Source organism: Zonotrichia leucophrys, unplaced genomic scaffold (genome assembly GCF_028769735.1).
Source record: "Zonotrichia leucophrys gambelii isolate GWCS_2022_RI unplaced genomic scaffold, RI_Zleu_2.0 Scaffold_115_144425, whole genome shotgun sequence".
Taxonomy (NCBI): domain Eukaryota; kingdom Metazoa; phylum Chordata; class Aves; order Passeriformes; family Passerellidae; genus Zonotrichia; species Zonotrichia leucophrys.
The window spans coordinates 128,517-144,105 of NW_026992320.1; the positions used below are offsets into that span (position 1 = coordinate 128,517).

Consider the following 15,589-nt stretch of genomic DNA (forward strand, 5'->3'; position numbering starts at 1 on the left):
GGGTTATGGGGTGTGGGGTTATGGGGTCGGTTATGGGGTGTGGGGTTATGGGGTCGGTTATGGGTCGGTTATGGGGCCGGGTGTGGGTTATGGGTCGGTTATGGGGTCGGTTATGGGGCCGGGTGTGGGGTTATGGGGCCGGGTGTGGGGTTATGGGGTGTGGGGTTATGGGGTCGGTTAGGGGGCCGGGTGTGGGGTTATGAGGTCGGTTATGGGCCGGGTGTGGGGTTGGTTATGGGGTCGGTTATGGGGTTGGTTATGGGGCCGGGTGTGGGGTATGGGGTCGGTTATGGGGCCGGGTGTGGGGTTATGGGGTGAGTTATGGGGTTATGGGGTCGGTTATGGGGTCGGTTATGGGGCTGGGTGTGGGGTTATGGGGTCGGTTATGGGGCCGGGTGTGGGGTTATGGGGATATGGGGTGGGTTACTGGGTTGGTTATGGGGTTATGGGGTCGGTTATGGGGCCGGGTGTGGGTTATGGGCCGGGTGTGGGTTATGGGGCCGGGTGTGGGTTATGGGTCGGTTAAGGGGTGTGGGGTTATGGGGTCGGTTATGGGGTTATGGGGTCGGTTATGGGGCCGGGTGTGGGGTTATGGGGTGTGGGGTCGGTTATGGGCTGGGTGTGGGGTTATGGGCTGTTATGGGGTGTGGGTTATGGGGTTATGGGGTCAGTTATGGGTCGGTTATGGCGTTGGTTATGGGCCGGGTGTGGGTTATGGGGTCGGTTAAGGGGTGTGGGGTTATGGAGTTGGTTATGGGGTTATGGGGTTGGTTATGGGGCCGGGTGTGGGGTTATGGGGATATGGGGTCGGTTATGGGGCCGGGTGTGGGTTATGGGGTCGGTTATGGGGCTGGGTGTGGGTTATGGGGTGTGGGGTTATGGGGTTGGTTATGGGGTGTGGGTTATGGGGTGTGGGGTTATGGGGTGTGGAATTTCCCTTCAAATCCCCAAAATCCCCGCCCCCAAAATCCCCCGAATTTCCCCCCTGCAAATCCCAAAAATCTCCCCAAAAAAACCCCAAATTGCCCAAATTCCCCCCTGCAAATCCCAAAAATCTCCCCAAAAAAACCCCAAATTCCCCCCTGCAAATCCATCTCCCAAAACAAATTCTCCCCCAAACCCAAACTAAAATCACCGAATTGCCCCCCAAAATCCCCAAAATCCCCCACAATATTCCCCCAAAATCCCCCAAATCCCGCCGAATTCCCCCAAAACCCCAAAATGGCCGGGATTTGCCCCAAAACCCCAAAATGGCCGGGATTTGCCCCAAACCCGCAGTGCGAGCAACCACGGGATCAGCCTGGACGAGATCCCGGCCGAGCGGCGCCGGAAGTTGGAGAAGGCGCGGCCGGGCCAGGTGCTGAAATAGCCCCGCCCACCAGGTGAGCAGGCCACGCCCACTGCCACAAACCCCGCCCACACTGAGCCCCGCCCATGCAGTGAGCAGGGATATAAACCCCGCCCCCAATGGGCCACGCCCAATGTGTTAGAATGGACATAAGCCCCGCCCACCAGGTGAGCAGGCCACGCCCACCACCACAAACCCCGCCCCAACAAGCCACACCCACTCATTTAGAATAACACAAACCCCGCCCACATGGAGACCCACCCATGCAATGAGCAGGGATATAAACCCCGCCCCCATTAGGCCACACCCAATGTGTTAGAATGGACATAAGCCCCGCCCACCAGGTGAGCAGGCCACGCCCACCGCCACAAACCACACCCATGCAGTGAGCAGGGATATAAACTCCGCCCCCATTAGGCCACACCCATTGGGTGAGCAAGCACAGAAACCCCGCCCCCAATGGGCCACACCCAATGTGTTAGAATGGACATAAACCCCGCCCACCAGGTGAGCAGGCCACGCCCACTACCACAAACCCCGCCCACACTGAGCCCCGCCCATGCAGTGAGCAGGGATATAAACCCCGCCCCCAATGGGCCACACCCAATGTGTTAGAATGGACATAAGCCCCGCCCACCAGGTGAGCAGGCCACGCCCACCACCACAAACCCCGCCCCAACAAGCCACACCCACTCATTTAGAATAACACAAACCCCGCCCACACTGAGCCCCGCCCATGCAGTGAGCAGGGATATAAACTCCGCCCCCATTAGGCCACACCAAATGAGTTAGAATGGACATAAGCCCCGCCCACCAGGTGAGCAGGCCACGCCCACTACCTCAAACCCCGCCCACACTGAGCCCCGCCCATGCAGTGAGCAGGGATATAAACTCCGCCCCCATTAGGCCCCACCCAAGGTGTTAGAATGGACACAAACCCCGCCCACCAGGTGAGCAGGCCACGCCCACCGCCACAAACCACGCCACACTGAGCCCCGCCCATGCAGTGAGCAGGATATAAACCCGCCCCCATTAGCCCCACCCAAGTGTTAGAATGGACACAACCCCGCCCACAGTGAGCAGGCCACGCCACCACCACAACCACACCATGCAGTGAGCAGGATAAAAACTCCGCCCCCATTAGGCCACGCCCATGCAGTGAGCAGGCACAGAAACTCCGCCCCAATAGGCCACACCCAATGTGCTAGAATGGACATAAACCCCGCCCACCAGGTGAACAGGCCACGCCCACCACCACAACCACCCCACACTGACCCGCCCATGCAGGAGCACGGATATAAACCCGCCCCCATTAGGCCACACCCAAGGTGTTAGAATGGACATAAGCCCCGCCCACCAGGTGAGCAGGCCACGCCCACCGCCACAAACCACACCCATGCAGTGAGCAGGGATATAAACTCCGCCCCCATTAGGCCACACCCAAGGTGTTAGAATGGACATAAGCCCCGCCCACCAGGCGAGCAGGCCACGCCCACTGGCGGAAATCCCGCCCCCACTGAGCCCCGCCCATGTAGTGAGCAGGGATATAAACTCCGCCCCCCCGGGCCACACCCACTTGGTTAAAAGCAAAGATAAACCCCGCCCCAATTAGGCCACACCCACAAGGAGAGAAAATAAGCCCCACCCCCACTGGGCCACGCCCATCAGGTGAGAAAGGAAATAAGCCCAGCCCCATTAGGCCACACCCACCAGATGAGCGTGGACACACCCACTAAGCAAGCCCCACCCCTTGATAGGAGACAGAGGCCACGCCCACCCCTGGCCACGCCCCTCTCCGGGTCACACCCACCCCGTTCCCTTCACCTGTCCCCGCCCCAGCTCATTTGCATCTCATTATCCCCACAGCTGTAGGCGGCCTCGCCCCGCCCCAGAGGGGCGGAGCCAATGCTGATTGGCCGCCGAGGGACCTTGCCCTGGTGACGTCACAGGAGGCGGAGCCTGGGCAACACAAAGGGGATTTGGGGGCGGGGCTTGGACCCAAGGAATGGGACTTGGCTCGAGGGGAGGGGCTTGACCCTAAAATGGGCGTGGTTTGGATTTGTGGGTGGGGCTTTGCCCAAAAAGGAGGCGTGGCTAAGCCAGAAATAGGCGGGCCTTGCATTTATGGGCGTGGCTTGGCCCTGAAATGGGTGTGGCTTGCTCCCGGGGCGGGGCCCCAGCAGCCATAAAGGGGCGGAGCCCTCAGGGATTGTTCATCCAATCAGAGCTCAGGGCGGCCATCTTGGGCCAATGGTGGCGCAGCTCCGCCCTCAAGGGGCGGAGTCACTGTTCCCGCTCGTTTCTCCCGGAGTTTTTCCCAATTTTCCCGGATTTTACCCCAATTCCCGAGGCCCCGCCCCCTTCCCCAGGCCCCACCCCTTCTCCTGTAGCTCCTCCCACCTCCCCAAATAAAGTCGATCCCAAAGATTTTGGTAGGAAAAATTCGGATTTTGGTTCAAACCGGGCCCGGCCGCCATCTTGGTAGTGGGAGGACCCAAGGCGGCCATTTTGTGGGAGGGGCCATGGCAGCCATTTTGTGGGTTTGGCTGTGGCAGCCATTTTATGGGTGGGACCATGGGGCCATCTTGGGGTGTGCCTGGAGCATTTGTGCCCAGCCATTTTGTGCAGGTCTTGGCCATCTTGTATGTGACCATGCAGCCATTTTGTGGTGGGCATGCTGGCCATTTGGTGGGCTGGCCGCCATTTATGGGGACCATGGCAGCCATTTTGTGGGAGGGGCCATGGCGGCCATTTTGGGGATGTGACCATGGCAGCCATTTTGTGGGAGGGGCCATGGTGGCCATCTTGGGGGTGGGGCTATGGCCGCCATTTTGTGGGTTTGGGTATGGCGGCCATTTTGTGGGTGTGGCCATGGTGGCATCCCGGCAGCCATCTTGGGGTGGAGCCATGGCAACCATGTTGTGGGTGTGCCCACGGCAGCCATCTTGGGGGCGTGGTCATAGCTTCCATTTTTTGGGGAGCGGCCATGTTGGGGGGTGGAGCCAAGGCAGCCATTTTGGGGTGGGACCATGGCAGCCATCTTGGGGGTGGAGCCATGGCGGCCATTTTGGGGGTGGAACCATGGCGGCCATCTTGGGGGTGGAGTCACAGCAGCCATCTTGGGGGTGGAGCCATGGCGGCCATCTTGGGGGTGGAGTCACAGCAGCCATCTTGTGGGTGGAACCATGGCGGCCATTTTAGGAGGGGGACCAAACAAAGACGCGCTCACGGAGGCCATTTTGGGGTGACATCACGGCAGCCATCTTGTGGGCGTGGCCACAGCCGCCATATTGGGGGCGGGGTCACACCGTCCACTTCAGGCACCTGCGGGGGAGGGGAGGGAAAGGTCAGGGGTCAGCAGGGATCCCACTTTTTCCCCATTTCTTCTCTTTTTCCCCTCTTTTTCCCATTTTTCCCCAATTTTTTATATTTTTTCCCTATTTGTCCCACAATCCCTTGCACTTTTCCCATTTCCCCACAAATTGTTCCCATTTTGTTGGGTTTTTTTCACATTTTAAAAATATTTTTTTTAATTTTCTTGGGTTTACCCCTTTTTTTACAAAGTTTTCTCTCCGGCTTTCTCATTTTTACCAAGTTTCTACCATTTCTTCCGGTTTCCCCATTTTCCTGATTTTTTTCCTCATTTTTCCATGGTTTTTCCCACTTTCTCACCATTTTTACCCTTTTTTTTCCCCTCATTTCCAATTTCCCCAATTTTTTCCCATTTTTCCTTTTTTTCCTCTCTTTTTTTGGTTGATTTTCTCTTTTTTTTTCCTGTTTTTCCCCATTTTTCTGCCATGTTTTCCTGTTTCCTGCATTTCCCCCAGTTTTTCTTGGTTTTCCTATGTTCCCATTTTTGCCCCACTTTTCCAGGATTCTTTTCCCATTTTTTTGCCATTTTCCCCCTACTTTCTTCCGGTTTTTCCCATTTTTTTGCTTTTTCCCAGTTCTCCTCAGGCTTTCCCTCATTTTTCCTGAATTTTTCCCATTTTTTATTATTTTTCCCATTTTCCCCCCATCTTTCCTGCTGTTTTACCCTTTTCTTTTTTTGCTGTTTATTCCCCATTTTTCACTATTTTTTCCCATTTATTCACCATTTTCCTTTTTTTTTTTTTTTCTCTTTTTTCCATTTTCCTGGGGTTTTTTTCCATTTTTTGTAGGCTTTGCCATCTTCCCAGTTTTTCCCCATTTTTCTTTTTTTTCCCCTCCATTTTTGGGCCTTTTTTCCCCATTTTTTCACCATTTTTTCCCTGTTTTTTCCCCATTTTTTCACCGTTTTCCCCCCTTTTTCCCCCATTTTCTGACCTGGTGTCCTGGTGTGTCCCCAAACCCATTTTTGGGCCATTTTCTGCCATTTTTGGGGCCTTTTTCCCCCATTTTTTCCCCTTTTTTCCCGTTTTTTCCCCGTTTTTTCCTGTTTTTCCCCCGTTTTCTGACCTGGTGTCCTGGTGTGTCCCCAAACCCATTTTTGGGCCATTTTCCTCCATTTTTGGGCCTTTTTTCCCCATTTTTTCACCGTTTTTTCCATTTTTCCCCCATTTTCTGACCTGGTGTCCTGGTGTGTCCCCAAACCCATTTTTGGGCCTTTTTTCCCCATTTTTTCCCCATTTTTTCACCGTTTTTCCCCGTTTTTTCCCGTTTTTCCCCCTTTTTCTCTCCTGGTGTCCTGGTGTGTCCCCAAACCCATTTTTGGCCTTTTTTCCCATTTTTCCCCATTTTTTCCCCATTTTTTCACCGTTTTCCCCCGTTTTTTCCCCCTTTTTCTGACCTGGTGTCCTGGTGTGTCCCCAAACCCATTTTTGGGCCTTTTTTCCCCATTTTTTCACCGTTTTTTCACCATTTTTTCCTGTTTTTCCCCATTTTCTGACCTGGTGTCCTGGTGTGTCCCCAAACCCATTTTTGGGCCGTTTTCCTCCATTTTTGGGCCTTTTTTCCCCATTTTTTCACAGTTTTTCCCCGTTTTTTCACCGTTTTTTCCCGTTTTTCCCCCATTTTCTGACCTGGTGTCCTGGTGGGTGCCCAAACCCATTTTTGGGCCTTTTTTCCCATTTTTTCCCCGTTTTTCCCCGTTTTTTCACAGTTTTTCCCCGTTTTTTTCCCCCATTTTCTGACCTGGTGTCCTGGTGTGTCCCCAAATCCATTTTTGGGCCATTTCCTCCCATTTTTGGGCCTTTTTCCCCCATTTTTTCACAGTTTTTCCCCATTTTTTCACCGTTTTCTGACCTGGTGTCCTGGTGTGTCCCCAAACCCATTTTGGGCCATTTTTGGGCCATTTTTTCCCCGTTTTTTCCCCGTTTTTTCCCGTTTTTCCCCCGTTTTCTGACCTGGTGTCCTGGTGTGTCCCCAAACCCATTTTTGGGCCTTTTTCCCCCATTTTTTCACCGTTTTTCCCCCGTTTTTTCCCCGTTTTCTGACCTGGTGTCCTGGTGGGTGCCCAGGCAGCGCGTGCAGCAGTACCTGGCCCCGCAGGTGTGTCCCCAAACCCATTTTTGGGCCGTTTTCCTCCATTTTTGGGGGCCTTTTTTTCCCATTTTTTCACCGTTTTTTCCCGTTTTTTCACCGTTTTTCCCCCTTTTTCTGACCTGGTGTCCTGGTGGGTGCCCAAACCCATTTTTGGGCCATTTCCCCCCATTTTTGGGCCATTTTCAAGCCGTTTTTCCCCTTTTTTCACCATTTTTTCCCCGTTTTTTCCCCGTTTTTTCACCGTTTTTCCCCGTTTTTTCACCGTTTTTCCCGTTTTTCCCCCGTTTTCTGACCTGGTGTCCTGGTGGGTGCCCAGGCAGCGCGTGCAGCAGTACCTGGTGACACAGGTGTGTCCCCAAACCCATTTTTGGGCCATTTTCAGGCCGTTTTTCCCCGTTTTTTCACCGTTTTTCCCCCGTTTCCATACCTGGTGTCCTGGTGTGTCCCCAAACCCATTTTTGGGCCGTTTTCAGGCCGTTTTTCCCCGTTTTTTCACCGTTTTTCCCCGTTTTTTCACCGTTTTTCCCGATTTTTTCCCCGTTTTTTCCCCGTTTTTCCCCGTTTTTCCCCCGTTTCCATACCTGGTGTCCTGGTGGGTGCCCAGGCAGCGCGTGCAGCAGTACCTGACCCCGTAGGTGTGTCCCCAAACCCATTTTTGGGCCGTTTTTCCCCATTTTTTCACAGTTTTTCCCCGTTTTTTCACCGTTTTTCCCCGTTTTTTCACCGTTTTTTCCCATTTTTCCCCCATTTCCATACCTGGTGTCCTGGTGGGTGCCCAGGCAGCGCGTGCAGCAGTACCTGGTGACGCAGGTGTGTCCCCAAACCCATTTTTGAGGCCATTTCCCCCCATTTTTGAGGCCATTTCCCCCCATTTTTTCACCGTTTTTTCCCGTTTTTTTCCCCCTTTTTTCCCCGTTTTTTCACCGTTTTTCCCCGTTTTTCCCCCGTTTCCATACCTGGTGTCCTGGTGGGTGCCCAGGCAGCGCGTGCAGCAGTACCTGGCCCCGCAGGTGACGCAGGTGTAGCCCGAGGGGAAGCCGCAGACGGCGCAGAAATGGCGCTGGGGCAGCCGGGACGGGGCGGCCCCGGCCGAGACGTAATTGGGGCCCTCGGCTGCGCTCAGGTTCTGAAGGGGTTAAAATATCAAATTCTGACCCAAAAATCCAGAATTCAGTCCCAAAATCCACCCCGAAAAATCCAGGTTGAAATCCAAAATTCAGCCCCAAAATCCAGCCCAAAAATCCAGAATTCAGTCCCAAAATCCACCCCAAAAAATCCAGGTTGAAATCCAAAATTCAGCCCCAAAATCCAAAACTCAGCCCCAAAATTCAGCCCAAAAATCCAGAATTCAGCCCCAAAATCCACCCCAAAAAATCCAGGTTGAAATCCGAAATTCAGCCCCAAAATCCAAAATTCAGCACCAAAACCCAGAATTCAGCTTGGGGCCCTCGGCTGCGCTCAGGTTCTGAAGGGGTTAAAACACCAAATCCTGACCCAAAATTCCAGAATTCAGTCCCAAAATCCACCCCAAAAAATCCAGGTTGAAATCCAAAATTCAGCCCCAAAATTCAGCCCAAAAATCCAGAATTCAGTGTGGGGCCCTCGGCTGCACTCAGGTTCTGAAGGGGTTAAAATAGAAAATTCTGACCCAAAATTCCAGAATTCGGCCCCAAAATCCAGGCTGAAATCCAAAATTCAGCCCCAAGATTCAGCCCCAAATCAGATTCATTCCAAAATCCACCCCAAAAATCCAGGTAGAAATCCAAAATTCAGCCCAAAATCCAAAATCCAGCCAAAAATCCAGAATTCAGAACAAAAATCTGCCCCAAAATCCAGGGTGAAATCCAAAATTCAGCCCCAAGATTCAGCCCCAAATTCAGATGAAAATCCGAAATTCAGCCCCAAAATTCAGCCCAAAAATCCAGAATTCAGCCCCAAAATCCACCCCGAAAAATCCAGGCTGAAATCCGAAATTCAGCCCCAAAATCCAAAATTCAGCCCCAAAATCCAGCCCAAAAATCCAGAATTCATTCCCAAAATCCACCCCAAAAATCCAGGTTGAAATCCAAAATTCAGCCCCAAAATCCAAAAACTCAGCACAAATCAGCCCAAAAATCCAGAATTCAGACCAAAACCCAGAATTCAGCTTGGACCCGCTGCATCAGGTTCGAAGGTTAAAACACCAAATTCTGACCCAAAATTCCAGAATTCAGAACAAAAATCCAGCCCCCAATAATCCAGTTGAAAATCCAGGTTGAAATCCAAAATTCAGCCCAAAATCACCCAAAAATCAAATATTCCAAATCCACCCCAAAAAATCCAGGTTAAATCCAAAATTCACCCCAAAATCCAGCCCAAAAATCCAGAATTCAGTGTGGGCCTCATCTGCGCTCAGTTCTCAAGGTTAAAACAGAAAATTCTGACCCAAAATTCCAGAATTCGGCCCAAAAATCCAGGCTGAAATCCAAAATTCAGCCCCAAAATCCAGCCCCAAATTCAGATGAAAATCCAAAATTCAGCCCCGAAGTTCAGCCCAAAATTCCAGAATTCAGTCCCAAAATCCACCCCAAAAAAATCCAGTTGAAATCCGAAATTCAGCCCAAAATACCAAAATTCAGCCCCAAATTCAGCCAAAATTCCAGAATTCAGTCCCAAAATCACCCCAAAAAATCCGTTTAAATCCAAAATTCATCCCAAAATCCACCCAAAAACCCAGAATCAGTGTGGGCCCGGCGCGCTCAGGTTCTGAAAGGGGTTAAAAATTAAAAATTCTGACCCAAAATTCCAGATTTCGGCCCAAAAATCCAGCTGAAATCCAAAATTCCAGCCCCAAATTCAGCCCCAAATCCCGATGTAAATCCAAAATTCACCCCAAAAATTCACCCAAAAATCCAGAATTCAGACCAAAAATCCACCCCAAAAAATCCAGGTTGAAATCCAAAATTCAGCACCAAAATCCAGCCCAAAAATCCAGAATTCAGAACAAAAATCCGGCCCCCAAAATCCAGGCTGAAATCCAAAATCCAGCCCCAAATTCAGATGAAAATCCAAAATTCAGCCCCAAAATCCACACCCAAACCCCCAGAATTTAGCCCCAAAATCCATCCCAAAAAATCCAGGTTAAAATCCAAAATTCCGCCCCAAAGTCAGCCCCAAGATCCAGGTAAAAATCCAAAATCCAGCCCCAATATGTAATCCAAAAACCCAGAATCCAGCCCCAAAATCCACCTCCAAAAATCCAGATTAAAACCCAAAATTCAGACCCAAAATCTAGTCCAAAAACCCAGAATTTAGACCCAAAAATCCAGAATTCAGACCAAAATCCAGCCCCAAAATCCACCTCTAAATATCCAGGTTCAAATCCAAAATTCTGACCTAAAATCCACCTTAAAACTCAAAAATTCAGTTCCAAAAACCAATCCAAAAATTCAGAATTCAGCCCCAAAATCCAACCCCAAATTACCTCAAATTCCCCCAAATCACCCCAAAATCATTAAAAAATTTCCTAAATCTCCCCCAAAATCTCCTTTTTACCCTCCAAAATCCCCTCTGACCCCCCAAAATCCTCAAAAATCCCCCAAAATCACCCCCAAATTTCTCCCAAATTTCCTCAAATTTCTCATAAATTCTCCAAAATTTGCCCAAATTCCCCAAATTTCCCCAAATTTCCCCACCTGTTCCTCCAGCAGGGCCTGGAAGTTTTTGCGGAAGCGCAGCTTGAAATGATCCCCCCGAGTTTTCTTCTTCTTCTTGCCTGGGAAAAAAAACCAAAATTTCAGCCCAAAATTCACCCCAAAATCCAAATTTCAACCCCAAAATTTCAGCCCAAAATTCACCCCAAAATCCAAATTTCAACCCCAAAATTCACCCCAAAATCCAACCCCAAAATTCAACCCCAAAAATCCCCAAATTTCAACCCCAAAAATCCCAAAATTTCAGCCCAAAATTCACCCCAAAACCCAATTTCAACCCTAAAATTCCCAAAATTTCATCCCAAAATCCAACCCAAAATTCAAACCCAAAATCCAAATTTCAATCCCAAAATTCCCAAAATTTCAGCCCAAAATCCACCCAAAATCCAAACCCAAAATCCAGATTTCAACCCCAAAATTCCCAAAATTTCAGCCCAAAATTCACCCCAAAATCCAACCCCAAAATCCAGATTTCAACCCCAAAATTCACCCCAAAATCCAGATTTCAACCCCAAAATTCCCAAAATTTCAGCCCAAAATCCAACCCCAAAATCCAAATTTCAACCCCAAAATTCCCAAAATTTCAGCCCAAAATTCACCCCAAAATCCAAATTTCAACCCCAAAATTCACCCCAAAATCCAACCCCAAAATTCACCCCAAAATCCAGATTTCAACCCCAAAATTCACCCCAAAATCCAACCCCAAAATTCAAACCCAAAATCCAGATTTCAACCCCAAAATCCCCAAAATCTCAGCCCAAAATCCAAACCCAAAATCCAACCCCAAAATCCAAATTTCAACCCCAAAATTCACCCCAAAATCCAACCCCAAAATTCAAACCCAAAATCCAGATTTCAACCCCAAAATTCCCAAATTTCAGCCCAAATTCAGCCCAAAATTCACCCCAAAATCCAAACCCAAAATCCAACCCAAAATCCAGATTTCAAACCCAAAAATCCAGAATTTCAGCCCAAAATTCACCCCAAAATCCAGATTTCAACCCCAAAATTCCCAAAATTTCAGCCCAAAATTCACCCCAAAATCCAGATTTCAACCCCAAAATTCCCAAAATTTCAGCCCAAAATTCACCCCAAAATCCAGATTTCAACCCAAAATTCCAAAATTTCAGCCCAAAATTCACCCCAAAATCCAGATTTCAACCCCAAAATTCCCAAAATTTCAGCCCAAATTTCAGCCCAAAATCCAACCCCAAAATCCAGATTTCAACCCCAAAATTCACCCCAAAATCCAACCCCAAAATCCAAACCCAAAATCCCAAAATTTCAGCCCCAAAATTCACCCCAAAATCCAGATTTCAACCCCAAAATCCAAATTTCAACCCCAAAATCCAACCCCGAAATCCAGATTTCAACCCCAAAATCCCAAAATCTCAGCCCAAAATCCAAACCCAAAATCCGACTAAAAAATCCAACCCCAAAATCCAAATTTCAACCCCAAAATCCCCAAAATTTCAGCCCAAAACTCACCCAAAATCCACCCCAAAATCCAAACCCAAAATCCAGATTTCAACCCCAAAATTCAGCCTCAAAATCCAGATTTCAACCCCAAAATTCCCAAAATTTCAGCCCAAAATTCACCCCACAATCCAACTCCAAAATTCAACCCAAAATCCAGATTTCAACCCCAAAATTCACCCCAAATTCAGCCCCAAAATTCAACCCCAAAATCCAGATTTCAACCCCAAAATCCCCAAAATTTCAGCCCAAAATCCAACCCCAAAATCCAACCCCAAAATTCACCCCAAAATCCAGATTTCAACCCCAAAATCCCCAAAATTTCAGCCCAAAATTCACCCCAAAATCCAGATTTCAACCCCAAAATCCCCAAAATTTCAGCCCAAAATTCAACCCAAAATCCAGATTTCAACCCCAAAATTCACCCCAAAATCCAAACCCAAAATCCAGATTTCAACCCCAAAATCCCCAAAATTTCAGCCCAAAATTCAACCCAAAATCCAGATTTCAACCCCAAAATTCAGCCTCAAAATCCAAATTTTAACCCCAAAATTCAGCTCAAAATCTGATCCCAAATCTAAAATCCACTCCAACCCCAAAATTCAGCCCCAAATCCAGCAAAAAACTACAAAATTCAACCCTAAAATCCAATTAAAATGAAAAAATCAGCCCCAAAATCAGCAAAAAACGCCAAATTCTGCCCCAAATCTCAGCCTAAATCCAGCCCTAAATCCACTCCAAAAATCCAGATTTCTGTCCCAAATCCAGAATTCAGCTCCAAATTCAGCAAAAATTGCAAAATTCAATTCTAAAATCCCATTAAAGTCAAAAATTCAGCCCCCAAATCCCATTTTAACCCCCCAAAATCCCATTTTAACCCCTTTAAAACCCCCAAAATCCCATTTAAACCCCCCAAAATCCCATTTTAACCCCTTTTAAAACCCCCCAAAATCCCAATTAAACCCCTTTAAAAATCCCATTTTAACCCCCCAAAATCCCATTTAACCCCTTAAAAACCCCCAAAATCCCATTTTAACCCCCCAAAATCCCATTTAAACCCCTTTAAACCCCCCAAAATCCCATTTTAACCCCATTTTAACCCATTTTAATCCCATTTTAACCCCATTTTAACCCATTTTAACCCCTTTTAACCCCCCAAAACCCCATTTTAACCCATTTTAACCCCATTTTAACCCCATTTTAACCCATTTTAACCCCATTTTAACCCATTTTAACCCCTTTAAAACCCCCAAAATCCCATTTAAATCCCCCAAAATCCCATTTAAACCCTTTTAAACCTCCCCAAAATCCCATTTTAACCCTTTAAAATCCCCCAAAATCCCATTTTAACCCCTTTTAACCCCCCAAAATCCCATTTAAACCCCATTTTAACCCCCCAAAACCCCATTTTAACCCCATTTTAACCCATTTTAACCCATTTTAACCCCATTTTAACCCATTTTGTACCGGTCTCGGCGGTGTCGCTGAAGTTCGGGAGCCGCTTCCCGGGCCGGGGCAGCCCCGCCTGGGGATCGTCCCCGAAGTTGTCGCTCTCGAGCGCCTCCAGCTGGCGGTGAAGGCGCCGCTGCCGCGCAGGCGCGTCCAGGACCCGCCGCGGAGCCCCCTCAGGAACGCGGGCTGAGGGCAGGAAAGGGTTCAATAAAAATAAAAAATAAAAAAAAAATCAGGGATTTATCCCCCAAAAACCCCGAACAGCCCCCTCGGGAACGCGGGCTGAGGGAGCGAAAGGGTTAAAATAATTGTTCAAATTTATGATTAAATAAAATAAAAACGCTCTCGAGCGCCTCCAGCTGGCGGTGAAGGCGCCGCTGCCGCGCATGCGCGTCCAGGACCCGCCGGGGAGCCCCCTCAGGAACGCGGGCTGAGGGCAGGAAAGGGTTCAATAAAAATAAAAAATAAAAAAAAAAAATCAGGGATTTATCCCCAAAAACCCCGAACCAGGACGCGCCGCGGAGCCCCGTCGGGAACGCGGGCTGGGCAGGAAAGGGTTAAAATAATTGTTCAAATTTATGATTAAATAAAATAAAAACGCTCTCGAGCGCCTCCAGCTGGCGGTGAAGGCGCCGCTGCCGCGCAGGCGCGTCCAGGACCCGCCGGGGAGCCCCCTCAGGAACGCGGGCTGGGCAGGAAAGGGTTAAAATTGTTAAAATAGCTCAAATTTAGGGATTAAAGAAAAATAATTAAAAAAAAAATCAGGAATTTATCCCCCCAAAAAATTGGGAATTTATTAAAAAAAATGGAGGGTTTAGAGGAATAAATGGGGAATTTATGCTGGAAAATTTGGGGGTTTAGGTCCGAAAAATCCGGAACACCGGGACCCCCAAAATCAACATCAGGACACCCAAACTGAACCCGGGACCCCCAAAATCAACCCCGGGACCCCCAAAATCAACACCGGGACCCCCAAAAGAGCCCCGGGACCCCCAAAATCAACACCGGGACCCCCAAATCAACATCAGGACACCCCAGATCAACACCAGGACCCTCAAACAGAACCCGGGACCCCCAAAATCCACCCCGGGACCCCCCGCGCCCCTTCCCCCTCACCCGACGTTTTCTTCTCCCCCATCGTGAGGCGACTTCCGGTCGCCCTCCCTTCACTTCCGCCCTCACCTTCCGCCGCTTCCGCTCCTCGCCCCGCCCCGCTTCCGCCCTCACCTTCCGCCGCCATCTTGAGCGCGGCGCGGAAGCCACGCCCTTTTTTCGCCATATTTGGTGCGGCGCTGATGAAGCCACGCCTACTTTCGCATTCCTGGCAACGTGGCAATTCCGCTCTGGCCACGCCCCCCGGCGCTGATTGGTCGGGTGGGCGGAGGGGGTAGGCGGGGATTAGAGGAGAGGGCGGAGATGCGGGCGGGGATTGGCTGATCCGCCGGGGGAGGGCACGCCCCCTCTCGCTAAGCCACGCCCCCCCACGCGCCATGGCCGCGCTCGCGCTGCCGCTGCTGCTGCTGCTGCTGGGGAGCCCCAAAACCGCCCAAAACTGCCCCGAAATTCCCCAAAACTGCCCCGGGAACCCCCCGGGACCCCCAGAACTGCCCCGAAATTCCCCAAAATTGCCCCGAAATTCCGCCCGAAATTCCCCCAAATTGCCCCAAAAACTCCCAAAATTGCGCCAAAAGTCCCCAAAATTGCCCCGAAAACTCCAAAAATTGCCCCAAATTCCCTCCCGGGATCAACTCCGGGGCTCGGCCCGAAACCCTTCAAAATTGTCCCGAAAACTCCCAAAATTTCCATGAAAATTCCCAAAATTTCCATGAAAATTCCCAAAATTGCCCCAAAAATTCTCAAAATTGCCCCAAAGCCGAGCCCGGGATGGAGCCCAGGAGCTCCTCAGGGAGTGACCCCGAAAATGCCCAAATTTGTCCCAAAAATTGCCCCAAAAATGGCGAAAATTGCCCCGAAATTGAGCCCGGGATGGACCCTGAGGATGGTGAGTGGGGGAGGGGCGGGGGAGGGGTCAGCGGGAGGGGTCAAAGGTCAGGGGGAGGGGTCAAAGGTCAGTGGAAGGAGTCAGGGGTCACTCCGAGGTCATTCAGTCTCAGTGGTCACTCAGTGGTCACTCACTGGTCTGTGGTCACTCCCTGGT

The 15,589-nt window shown here is 49.9% G+C and overlaps 2 protein-coding genes across 2 annotated transcripts in view; one reads left to right on the forward strand and one right to left on the reverse strand.

The window, feature by feature from the left end:
* GUCY2D (guanylate cyclase 2D, retinal) overlaps positions 1-3,776 on the forward strand; it is a gene marked incomplete at its 5' end in the record, with an annotated part of 43,373 nt that extends 39,597 nt beyond the window's left edge. The window contains 2 exons of the mRNA XM_064737838.1: positions 1,223-1,382; positions 3,215-3,776. Coding sequence (XP_064593908.1) covers positions 1,223-1,369 — 147 coding nt within the window. The remainder of the gene's footprint in view (positions 1-1,222; positions 1,383-3,214) is intronic.
* A 613-nt stretch (positions 3,777-4,389) lies between these two features.
* On the reverse strand, positions 4,390-14,613 carry ZNHIT1 (zinc finger HIT-type containing 1). The gene is made up of 5 exons (XM_064737832.1): positions 14,548-14,613; positions 13,447-13,617; positions 10,486-10,565; positions 7,768-7,937; positions 4,390-4,672 (listed from the first exon to the last, which is right to left on the reverse strand). The coding sequence occupies exons 1-5, from the start codon at positions 14,567-14,569 to the stop codon at positions 4,651-4,653; spliced, it is 465 nt and encodes a 154-aa protein (XP_064593902.1). The 5' UTR covers positions 14,570-14,613; the 3' UTR covers positions 4,390-4,650.
* Positions 14,614-15,589: the final 976 nt, after the last annotated feature.